The sequence below is a fragment of the Mustela nivalis genome (assembly GCF_964662115.1).
Source record: "Mustela nivalis genome assembly, chromosome: 11".
In the NCBI taxonomy this organism is placed as follows: domain Eukaryota; kingdom Metazoa; phylum Chordata; class Mammalia; order Carnivora; family Mustelidae; genus Mustela; species Mustela nivalis.
In genome coordinates this window covers 11,362,149-11,374,759 of record NC_139030.1, presented here as the reverse complement: position 1 = coordinate 11,374,759, position 12,611 = coordinate 11,362,149, and the positions used below count along the sequence as shown (strand labels likewise).

The following is a 12,611-nucleotide window of genomic DNA, read 5'->3' as shown; positions in this document are numbered from 1 at the left end:
CTCTAAACCCTGATTTTTATTTAATGGGCAGCTCTTGGGGTAGCCGACTTTAGAACTCCCTGGCGCTAACATGCTAGCCTCCGAACGAGAGGGCCCCATCATGGAGTTGAGTGCAGCCAGCGTCCCCTTGGAGGCTGGGCAGGGGACGTGGGGGTGGACCGCAGCCACGCCAGCCCTAGCCACAGGGTCTAGGCCAAGTGTGTGCCTGACTGCTGATGGGCATCCGAGAAGGAAGACTCTGTCAGCATTAAAGGGAATCCTACGTAAGGAGAGCTAAAAGGATATTCTAGAAGTATACTTACGGCTCATCATTTGAGAACTCTTCTTGAAACCTGCTCTGCTTGATGCCAGCCGGTCTCATGGCGGGTGCTCCACGGCTGCGACTGCCCAACTAAACCCCCAATTCTCTCCTTTGGGGGCCTCTCCCAATCCCTCTCCTTCTCTCCATTCTGTTAGGAATACACACTCTTTGCCCCTCAACACTGGTACTAGTGTTTTCTGGTTTTCGTTCATGTAGAACGCGTGCACCTGTTCATTAACAAAGGTTTGTGTTGCCACCATTGGTCCAGTCTTGTGCCGGCGCTGGGAAAGCCATGACAGCTCGGCACATGCGGGAGGCTCACTGAGCGTATGGTCCCGCAAGTCCAGCCATGAGTGCCGCGAACTTCACGGCCAGCACCAGACCGGCAGGCAGGCGGCCTCGGCAGCCCATAGGAGTTTTCAGCCTGCGCGCACTGGCTAACGTGTGAGAAGTCAGACTCCATGAAGGGTACCCATGCCCATTGCTCGGCAGGGCTCCCCACACGTCCTTCTGTACCAGGCCATGCCTTTTGACCCCGCTCCTTTGTCTCTGCAGGCCTCCTGCCCTAAGCGGCAGCCCTGTTATCTCCGACATTTCATTGATCCGGCTTTCCCCACACCCTGCTGGCCCTGGGGAGTCCCCCTTCAACGCCCCCCACCCATACGTGAGCCCCCACATGGAGCATTACCTCCGTGCCGTGCACAGCAGCCCCACGCTCCCCGCGATCTCTGCAGCCCGGGGTCTGAGCCCCGCTGACGGTGAGTAGAGCTTGGGGTGCTTGGAGGGGGGATGGGCCGCTAACTGTAACGCTGTCGACCCCCCAGCCCTGGCCCCCTGGGATAGTGAGCAAGTTGACATTCCTCCCACCACCCTGAGCCATGGGTTTTTCCACAAATGAATGGGAAAAGCCAAGAGGATCCTGGAACATTGGGTTTTGTGCTCATTAAGGAACTGTTCAGAACTACCCTTTTGCATGCAAATTATATGTAATAATAATAAGGTATGTTTATTCATGTAGGCTTTAGCTTAGACGAGAATTCTTTGGTCTCAATAAACCAAAATCTGCTTCTGGTGAAGGAAAGGCGGTGCTGGATCAAGGCGTTGCCCGGGTCCCTGGAGCAGCAGGAATGCAGAGCTGGGCTGGTTTCTGCCTGCATCTCCGCTTTATGCACCCCAAGGTCAACACATGGCCTCCAAATGGCACCCCAAGGCTCCTCGGGTGAGCCCCAGTGGAGTTGGATCTCTCAGCTCAGATGCTGGAGAGAGAATTGATTGGCCCAGCTCAAAGATCAGATGGCTACCCCAATCCACTTCACTTGAGACGAGAAAGGGCAGGTCACGTAATAAAAATAGGGTTTTCAGGTCTAAAATTTAATACTTCAGAAAAAAATCTAATACTTCCCTCCCCATCCCCACCTCACCGGTACACATATACGAACACACACAAGCACACATGTGCACACTCATACTGGACGGTAGTGATCACATTCAGGTGCTGGCCGTGCCCGTCCTGCCTTCCTGGGACATGCCCCCAGCCCTCTGTCCCGTGCCACCCTGCACGGTGCCCGGTAGCCACTTTCTGGTGCCATTTCTAAAAGTAACCAGGGTGTAGCCTCTCAGTCTGCCCACTGAAACCATGCCTCTTGGTCCAGGCCATTCTAGAAGACTTTTGCACTCTGGGGCCTGTAGGCTGAGGCTCCGGGAAACACAATCCCAATGGGTCCCTTGTCACTACCTCCAGTCCTTGTCAAGGGGAATGTGCCCTCCCCCACATCCTGGCTATGATCAGGACCTGGAGCCGAGGCCTGGACCCGAGAGGCTCAGCTTGGAGTTTCCCAAGGAAAAGGACTCTGAATGGACAGAATGTCTCCCCAAAGCATCAGATTCATCGTCCTGAAATCTGAGTGGGTTTTCCAAGTGGCCTTGGCCAAGTGCTGGTGCCCTGAAAGATCATGCCGCCTCCACGCAGAGCCACCAGCTCCAGATGGTGGGCTACGCTTTTCTACACCTCTCCTGATGACCCAGCCAGTGCCAGCAGACCAGGTTCCCCATGCTTCCCTGACCTTGAAGCTTGTTCATGGTGTCCTGGGCTGGAGGCCACCTGCCCCCGGGAAAAGATGTGTCCACGCCCTCATCCCCCAAACCTGAGAAAGTGGCCTCATTTGAAAAAAGGCCTTTGCAGATGTGATTTAGTTGGGGATTTTGAAACAAGGAGAACATCCTGGAATGTCCACGTGGGCCTTAAATGCAATGATAAGTGTCCTCACAAGAGACACAGACGAGAGAATGAACCAAAGATGAAAGTGATGTGGCTGCAGGCCAAGGAGGCTGGCAAGCTCCAGGTGCTGGAAGGAACATGGGACCAATGACGCCCTAAAGCCTCTGCAGGGAGCGTGGCCCCAGTGACGCCTTGAAGTGGCATGTCTGGCCTCCAACCTGGGAGAGGACGAAATTCTGCTGTTTCAACGGCAGTGAGCAACACATGTCTGTCCTAACTCGTTACAGCAAGTTAGGAAACTAATACTCACGGTAACAGGGTTCCTGTGGAGGAGGAACAGGCAGGAAGTGGCAGTCCTCCCGAGGCGGTGGTCAGAGGGCCCTGAGAGAGGTCTCTGGAAGACAAGGATGCTGTGGTTTCAGCTGCCAGTGGTGTAGCCCTTGAAGAAAAGACGTGCATTTGTGGAGCCCTGATTCTGTGCCTGATTTCCATAGAAACATCGGTGGGGCTCCTCTCACCCACATTTATCCCAGCCCCAGCCCCTTGGGCTAGTAGGCCTGGGTTCAGCACTAGAGGGCACTCAGCTAATGGGCAAGGCCCTGACCTTCACCGGGGGTGGACCTGTTGCCCAGAGACCTCACTGGCCCTGAACCAAGCCCCCAAGTGGGTGGAGACAGCGTGTCGGGCTCGCACTGCAGCTGTGCCCTCCCCAGCACCTGCACACGTGAGGCCCAGAGAGTTCACCGGCCATCAGCGGCCATGTCTGCCAGACCATGCATGTGCTGAGGACCAGTGGGCACCCCAGGGAAGCTTTCAGGGAGGAGGTGGACATTCAGGAAGAGGGGGACAGGAAAGTATTTCAGGCATGCACAGGGCAGGAGGAGGCCGTGGGGGCATCACCCTGGCTGTAGGCCAGGACTCTCTCTAGTGGATATAGCAGGAGAAGGGGGGGAGGAGGAGGTGGAGGGTGGGGAAGGGGTGGCGGCTTCCATTCACAGGCTTCTCTCTGCCCAGCATGGATGAGATCTTTACTGTTTGCCAAGACTAATAGCAGAGAGCACCAGAGTCCTCATCTGCCGTTGGAGGACAGTAATGGTGGCCCTCTGCTCAGGGTGTGTGGGGGCAGTGGCCATGAGAATGAATACGAGTCCCTCGGCACTGTGCCTACACGGGCCCAGCAAGTGCCCAGCATGACACTGGCTGCCACTCTCATTTCTCATGGTAACTTGAGTAGCAAGGATACTTCTCCCCATTTTATGGATGGAAAACTGAGCCCCTACCCAGTTTTGCAGAGCAGGTAAAAACCAGGCCACTCAATGGGTTTGTTGGGTTCCAAGGCCCACCCCCCAGCGCCAGGGACCCTCCAGATTATCCCAAGTTCCTCCTCCCTGCCTCCTGGCTGAGCCCCAAACAGGGCCGGGTGCAAGGTTGGAGACGGATAGCCCTGGGTTCTGCAGCTGCCGGCCAGGCCAGCAATCTCACCTTGAATGCTCAGGTCAGACTGACCTGGCCCGATCGTTGACCACCACAGAGCCTTTGTTTGAGTCTTCCTTTTCCTTTGAAGACTCTGCTGGCCTCTGGGCCCTGTGGGCCTGCAGCTCTGGGCCCTTGTGGGGCCTAGAGGGGGAGGAGGGAGCACTTGCCTAAGGATTTGAGGAAGTAGAGGTATTCGGGCTCTGACACCCCATCAGCAGAAACACCACCCCCCACACACATTGTCTGCTCAGTGCGGGGAGCGAATCTAGGGGCAGAGGACAGACTAGCAGGCCCTGGAGTGTGGGGGGCAGAAGGAGCACACAACTACCATGTGCGTGTTTCTCTCATTTTGGGGCCACAAGCTGACGGCTTCTCTCTCTCTCCCTCCCTGCTGTGCACAGTGGCTCACGAGCACCTCAAGGAGAGAGGGCTGTTTGGCCTCCCCGCACCAGGCAGCAACCCCTCAGACTATTACCATCAGATGACCCTCATGGCAGGCCACCCTGCACCCTACGGGGACCTGCTGATGCAGAGTGGGGGTGCCGCCAGTGCACCCCATCTCCACGACTACCTCAATCCAGTGGATGGTGAGTGTCGGGCCCACGTGGGGGCGGGGAGCAGGACAGGAGATGGGGACAGAGGAGGATGTCTGCTGCTCCTTTCGAAGGCAGGGAGCCCTGACGGAGGATCTGGGAATCCCTGCCATGACTGCTGTCCACAGGCAACTGAGTCTGACCAACTCCCACAAACACTTAGTGAGTCACTGCAGGCCAGGACATGTTTTGGGATTTGCAGCCTCAGGAACAAAACACGCTCATCTCAGCTTTCATGGAACTTACGTAGCAGTAGGGAGAGACAAACAAAGCCAAGAATGGGGTAAGGAGCCCCAGGTGGAGTGGGGGGTGAAGTCATGAATAAAGAAATTGAGAAATCTTTCCTGGGAAAATGATATTCAGGCATGAATATCATGAGGAGGTGAGCAGTACAGAAATACGCAGTAAAAGGGTCTAGCCAGGGGGAGTAGCAAGCGCAAAGGGCCTGAGGCAGCGGTATGCCCTCTGAGCTCCAGAAAAACCCAGGAGGCCAGCGTGCCTGGCGTCCAGTGAGTAAGGGGCAGGAGTGGGGTGGGGCCAGAGTTCCAGGGCTGGTTGTGCAGGCTGGTCGGGGTTTGGTCAGGCTTTGTTTGGATCGAGCATGATGGGGCCCTCGGAGGGGCTTGGACAGAGGAGTAATGAGATCCGACTTATTCTGAAAAAGGAATCCCATTGTGGCTACTGACCTGAGAATAGGTTTAGGGGCAAGGTGGAAGCAGGGGGTCCAGCTGGTAGAGGTGGGGTGGAGAAGGGATCACATTTTAGATAAAGCCACAAGATTTGTTTCCAGACCAGGTGAGGAGTTAGGAGGAAAGAAAGGCATCAGGGACAACACCAGGGGCTTGGGCTTGGGCTTGGGCCTGGGCAGGTAGTGATGGTTGTCAGTGCTAGAGCTGGAGGCTACAAGCAGGGCCCATTGACAGGCAGGAGATCCAGTGGTATGGGTAGATAAAGTTCTTCTTACCCATAATATACCAAGGCTTCCCCTCCCAACAAATAATATCCTAATTTCACAGGGGTGCCCATGGCCCCCTGACCATGAGCCCCTGGGGTCGGCGTGGGGCCCCCGACTTGGAGGAGAGGGGCAGGGAAAGGCTAAGTGCCCGCCTCCCCCAGTCAGTGCCACTCCACCTGCTGTTGCTGGAACCTGGCCCAGAGATACCCAGGGATCCAGGCCAGGCCATGGAACTAGGATCCCAGCAGGGGCAGGCAGGCAGCTTCGGCTGATTTATCCCCCTCCAGCCACACCCCCCAGGAGGGCTTTCCCACTCCATAATGGTAAGGAGCACCCAGGCCTGAGGTAGGATGGGCTCCAAAGGGAAGTCCTGGTCTCTGCCAGGCTACATGGCTCAGGGTGCGCCCCTGTACTCCTCAGCCTCCTCCTGGCCCCCAGGACTTCCTGTCCACCTCGTGCCCTGCAGCTCTACCTTATTGGCTGGGGCAGAGCCAAGCCTCCCCCCACTTCCTCAGGCCTGAATAAGATTTTACCTTCTCTGGGACATCTCCCCAGATGCCCTCTCCCTCTCCTGCCCTCTGGATCCTTTTTGTCTCTGTCTTCCCTTTTCACCCTACACCTGCAAGAGCCACCTTGGTTGGTTCCTGAACCCCCTTGAGCCTTCCCTTCCTCTGTCTACTAGGGAAGAGCACTGGGGTCCTCCCCACACTGCTCTCATCCCTTGTCACCCTCGTCATGCCCCAGGGAGTGCCATCAGAATCCGATCCCCGGGTCTGTCCCACCCCTGTGCCTTCCCCAGGATAGAGTTCAGTCCGGGACTACGCACAAGTGTGGAGTGTGAGGTAAGGCCTGGCTCCCAGAGCACACACACACCTACACCTTCGTCCTCTCAAGGGCCCTCTGCTGCTCCCCAAAGGGAGTTGGGTGGGCTGTCGGTGGCTGCTGAAGTTGTGTGTATGCACCACTTACCCAAATTAGGGCCCCGACAACAGGTTCACTATAGTGCTCAAACAGCCATGTCCAAATGTCCCATCCTCCCATGCAGGGCCTGCCTCCCAAGGCCTCCGGGTGGCTGGCACCAGGCCAGTGGGGCAGTGGGCAGACACAGAGAAACTGTGGCCCAGGGATCTGGTCAGGCAGGTGTCCCCAGAGGGCAGACATGAGCACGTGCTGTGTGCCGATGTGAGAACCGTCTCTACCTGGTGCCTTTCCATGCATTCTCTTTTCTGACTCCCCTCAGCCACCTTCTGAGCCTGGAATTCCAATCTCTACTTTGAGATGAGCAAACTTGGGGGGGTGGGTGGCAAGTGAGTTGCCCAGGCTGTGAGTTGGGGTTTCAACGCAGCACCAGATTCTGACACCCTAAGAGCTGGGCCAGAGCAGGATGCTCGGAGGGGTGGCCGTGGGAAGGGAGTTTGGGTAGCGAGCCGCAGGCACATCTAGGCCAACACTGTCCCTGCATGCGTCCCCACTATGGGAGCTGGCCCAGGGTGGCGGGGGCGCTGGATGATGTCAGGACAGCGATTCCCAGCCCCGTGTGCCGGTTGAACTTGACACGCTGTTAAGTAAGATTGTGTGTGCGCGCTTGGCTCATTGCCCGGTGCACAGTGGCCGCTCAGTCAGTACTTGTTCTAATCTCTTTCCTCGAGGAGACTTTTCCCTCTTCCGCATCTTCCCCTCCAGCGGGACTATTGTCTCCGTCCACCCCATTCTTAGCCCAGGGCCACAACTCATCCTGGTCACTACCCCATGCCTCCCATCAGTCCCAGCCCCCAGCCTGCCTCATCAGGCTTGTCAACCTTCCCGGCCACCCTGTGATTTGTCACTCTCCCTGCACCACCATTCAGCTCAGGCTCCCCTAGCCCCCACACTGCTCAGCAGGGGTCTTGCATCCCCTCCACCATTCTGCACCCCCTGTGACTTCCACCACCCTCAGGGCAAGATTCAGGCTTCATAACCTGGCTTGGGGGGCCTTCCCCTCCAGCCTCATCTTGCCCGCCTTGCACACCGCCTCCCATCGCCTTGCTTCATCTGCAGCCACCCGGACAACGACCGGGCACCTTCTGCGTGCAAAAGCGCTCCCTCCAGCCTAGCCCAGCTCCGCGCTGCACCCAAACCCAGCCCCAGGTCAACCGCATCAGCTCTGCTCACACTCCGGCCTTTCCCTCCCACTGGGTGCTGTTAACAAAGCATGTAGCCCTCCACGTCCTGGAGCTTGGCTGCCCAGGAGCAGGCCTCCCTGTTTGCAGAGTGGCTGAGTGAGCGAGTCAGTGAGTGGCAGTTACCAAAAACCCCAGGATGGAAAAATGCACACTGATTGGGGAAGCCGCTTTGCTGGGGCAAGCGGCTGCCGGCTTGCAGGGAGCAGGTGAGTCGGCTGGGAACACGGCCGCTTTGTTCTCGGGGGCACTCGGCATTTGGCAGCCTCTGGGGCTGAGCCAGAGCAGCGGGAGATGAGCTCACCAGTGGGCGTGAGAGCGTCCAGCTCACGTCGGACTCATCACACCCACCCACGATCCTTTCTCCACCTCTCCTGCTGGGAACATGATCGGCTCCGGGGTGCAGAGGCAAGCATCCATCTCGGCCCAAGCAGGCAGATCCGTGTCACAGGCTGAGGGATGGGGTGGGGCTGGGGGATTTTTCTGAACCCCTGAAGGATCTTAGGAATGGATGATTCTTTTCTTTGGGTCCCAGTCACTTACAATCCAAGCAAATCCGGAGGGGTCCAACATGATCTCCTGTGTGTGTCATTACTTAATACAGTTTTTCTTTTCAAACCGGTTCGAACTACACCAGGAACCTTTGCTTTCACTTTTCAAAATAGTTGAGGTATTTCTGTTTGCCTCTGATGCCCACAAGGATGTGGGGTTCAAGTGCCTCCTTCACGTGCCCCCAGGTCTGCCATCAGGCTATCCCCAGCCTCTCCCTTCCTATAAACTGGGGAGCAGGAAGAACCTACCAGCTCTGGGGCTTTCTGCTCATCCCAGCTGCATGGGTCTGGGGACAGACCTTCCCGTCAAGATTCTGTTTGCTCCAGCTCACCCAGAGAAACTTGTGCAGACTCAGAGACCACTTGTGGAAGGGTCCTGAGTCTCTCCAAGGACATGTGTGTTCACCTTAGGAAGCCTCCCATAAACATGGTTATGACATGTAAGCTCTGTGTAGGGGCAGGGGGCCCCAGAGCTTGTGGGAAGTTGAGGAGATTAGTCCTTCCCTCTCTCTCTTCCTCCCTCCCTCATTCATTCTGAGGGTATTTCTTGAGCATGCCCTATGTCCCGGGCATGGTTCAGGGTGTGAGGGACACCAATGTTCCCCTTTGCAGGACAAAGAATATCCATCCCCAGGCCATCCTACTTACCCCGGCCTCCTTTCTCAGCCCCTTCCCTTCACATTCTAAGAGGAGAGAACTTTCCAGAGGCTTTTTGAATGTCAAGCTGGGGTGTGGAGGCCAGATCTGCCAGACTGCATGGGCGACCTGCAGAGAAGGTGCAGAAAAGCCACCTGGGTCTGACCCACCAGGGCAGGTGTCCCCAGCCCCCTCGCTGGCAAACCGCCACCAATACCATTTTCACCTGAGCCAAGTGCCATCGGCATGATTCTTTATTTAATGGTGTATTTTTAATACACTCGCCTTTGGGGGTTCAATAAATAGATCTTAAAGTAGAATTGGTATTTTTTTCTCATATGGGAAGCCTGGTCATATCTGAGCAAGATGTCTGCATCCCTGTCTCCATCAGGCCTAAAATCACCCTGTCCAGGTCAAGTACACATCCTATGTTGAGGAAAACCCCGTGGGAGTGGGGGAAAGGCAGGGGGTGCAGAGAGGCCTCTGATGGGGCTCTTGCTGGAGTACAGATCCAAGCCCTGCCCTCCTCCCTGGCCACAAGGTCAGGCCATGGGCAGGCCCCAGGGCATTTCCCATGTCCCTCCCTCGCTGGGGGCTCCCCAGCCTCCTGGTGGTCGATGAAGGCTCATTGCCTCCTGTTTTTAAAGGAGGCTGATTGATAGCAGGAAGAGCGAGAAGTGATGCTGCTTGGGGAGGTAATGGATAACCGGTCAGGGAGTCCAAGGCTATCACTCTGCCTCCTGGTTCTCTGGAGGGTGGGGAATTCACTGGCTGTCACCAGGGCCTTCAAATGGAATCTTGTTGTTTTATGCTGTTGAATATTGGTGATTTAACGGCAGAATGGGAGCCGCCACGGCCACACCCCCTCCTCCTCCCACCACATTGAGAAGATTGAAATGTTTCCGATTGAAATGTTGTCTGTTTACAGCCCATATTTCCTCTGAGCTGTATATTTTATTGTCATATTGACACTAATTTGACTTGGATGTCACCTCCGTTCCGACGCCCGTTCTTTATGCTGCCTGCGGGTCCAAGGGGGTTTTCAGAAACCAATTACATTGATCACACCACAGAGAGGCAGGAGGAGCTGCTGGCGGGTCTGTCAGAGGTCCCAGTTGGCAGGGAGTCCGTGCCCAGCCTGCCCAGGAGGGAGACTGAGGCAGAGGAGACCAGGCCATGGGGCCAGGAGAGTCAGGCCCAGGCTGAATGGTGTATATGGCTGGTCTGATGAGCCTGCACACACAGTCCTGAGACCAGGAGGCCCTGAGCCCAAAGTTTCTTTGTCTGTATCACAGAACTAGGAAAGGGGCAGCCTCTGGGCTCCAACACCTAGGTGTCCTCATTTCCCCCATAAGAAGGGGTGAAGGGGCTACAGACAGCTAAGTGTGGGCCAGGTTAAGGACCTCCAGCTGGGTTTCTTTAGAGCACTTGTTCAGTGAGTCCAGGAGATGGTGGCTGGGGCAGGGCTGGGCAGGAATGCTCCAGAAGCCGTGAGGATTCAGAGCCCCGCAAACCAGGCCACAAGGCTGGGTCTTGCTATCCCCAGGGGAGGCATGTCCCAGTCCAATGCTCAGGACAGCAGCTGGCCCAGAGAAGGCTCCTGGGATGCAGCTCTCTCTGCATGCTCCTGACTGGAGCCATGCCTTCCCTGTCCAGGACCTGTGGAGACGGGTCCCTGCAGCCATCCTGCTGCCCTCAGCCCAGGCTCCCAGGTCCTCAAGATGTCCACCAGCCTGGAACAACCCTGAGGTGAGTCCTGTGGGCTCATTTTCCAGGTGAGGAACCAGCTCAGGGAGGTCCAGCAGCTCTCCGAAAGCCACCCAAGTCAGAACAGTCAAGCAGGGCCAGAATGTGGCCTGCCAGGGTCCAAGGCCGGTTCTCAAATCTCGCGCCCTTCCTGACTGCCCCCAGGAAAGCAGCAATGTCCCTGAGCCCTCTGGACTTACCTGAGGCAAGCGCAGGCACCCAGTGAACGCTCCTAGCACCCCGGCTACTTACTTTTCTCATTCCCCGGGATGGTGAGCTTCACAGGGGGCCAGGGCTGAGGGGCTCCCTGCTTGCAGCTTCTGAATGACCAGTCCCGTGCCTGGCATGTTGTCAACACCGACAGGGGGGCTGAGGGGAAAAGGAACTAACACACGGACGAGCAGAGAAAAGACCCAGTAGATGAAGCAGGGTCCAGATGTCAATGGTAATGGGAGCAGGTCGTAGCGGGTGGCGGCTGTCCCGGTGAGGGCCGGCTGGTGTCCGGTCACCCGGCGGCTGACAGAAATCAGCAAAGACTCACCCACAGATGAATGGACGTCGCGGCTCTGCCAGTCCCCGGTCATAAATCACCGGAGAAGCCACAGGAAATGAGTGCCAGGATTTTCTTTCTATTTAGTAATTTATCAAGGGAAGAGGTGCATTAATAAACATATTTCCCTTGAGGGGTGGGAATAACAGAGATGAATATCACTGTCAGATTTGGCCTGTTTCCTCTTGTTAGGGGCGCAGGAGAGGGTGGGAATCCAAATATTAGCAACAAAATCTTTTTTTAAAAAAATGTATCACACAGACGAGTATATTTCTTCCTTTATATGGTGTTAGATCTTCCCTCCCACCTCATATTTCTCCGTTTGCCGCTCGGTCCGGAAGTAATAGGAATCTTTGGGAAGATTTTACTTTTGCATCTTTGATTTTCCTTCCAAGTGAGGACTGACAAGGAGTGAACTCAGGAAATAAGAACAAAGAAGCCTAACGGAGCCCTAGTGAATGGGCCGATGAGTGAGTGCTTTAGGGACGACAGGCGTGCTGCTCTGTGGCCCAGTTGTGTTTTCCAGACGTGCTTTCCCTTACTGCAACATTAACGTTAGATTCACCCTGCCCCTCGAAACCCCCTCCTAGCCCCCGAAGAAGCTACGTGAACTTGCAGTTTCATTTTAGAAAATCAACTCGCATTTCATTTTAGGAAACCTCTGCTGGGTTTTAGGCACTCCCGTGCTCTCCAGGTGTCCTCACAGTAATCCAGGGGGCCAAGCTGCATTGCCCCCATTGTACAAATGGGCAAAGAGAGGCTCGGGAGGCTGAGTCATGGGCTCCAAGGCAAATGCTAACTGTTGGACTCCGAGTGGCGGCTAGCGCCACTGTGTATCCCCACATGGGGTGTGTGTATGTGTGTGTCCAGCCCAGCCCCAACCCCTCCAGGACACCCTTCCCCACAAAATGCCTCTCCTCCCCATCCTGGGCAGAGATGGTGTGCTGAGTGGTCGGTCTGGCAGCCAACGGCCTGACCTCCAGTCCATTTCTGTACTTTCCCTGGCTGTGCAGCCTCGAGAAAGCCTCTTGTTTTGTCATTCGCAAAATGAAAGTAAAAACAGCCCCATCTTTCTAGGGCAGTTTCATCAGAGATTAAACAAGTTAATACATTTGAGTGCTTAGAACAGTATCTAGCGCCTTCCAGGCGGTCTGGAAATATTGACTCTCTGTGGCTGTGAGTCTGCGCTCCCTCACCGCAACGTGCCTGTGCCGGCGGCTCAGCCGTCACCACCTCACACTTGGGCTCACCGCCGAGCCTGCTGTCTGTGCGTGCTCATAGCCCTGAAGGGGAAGGGACCCAAGTCTCTCCTTTGTGAAGGTAGGAGAGCCAGAAGCAATCAGAAAATCACAGCAGCAGATGCAGGCTTGCTGACAGGAACACCTGTTTGGATTGATGGCGTGGGAGGGCCAGGGACGGTGGTATG

At 56.0% G+C, this 12,611-nt stretch overlaps 1 protein-coding gene across 2 annotated transcripts in view; it reads left to right on the top strand.

Annotated features, from left to right (window-relative positions):
- The window catches only part of GLI2 (GLI family zinc finger 2), a 241,651-nt gene that overhangs the window by 203,556 nt on the left and 25,484 nt on the right, over positions 1–12,611 (top strand). For both annotated transcript variants that reach the window (XM_082690364.1, XM_082690365.1), the window contains 2 exons: positions 857–1,059; positions 4,397–4,582. In XM_082690364.1, the coding sequence (XP_082546490.1) occupies positions 857–1,059; positions 4,397–4,582 (389 nt within the window). The remainder of the gene's footprint in view (positions 1–856; positions 1,060–4,396; positions 4,583–12,611) is intronic.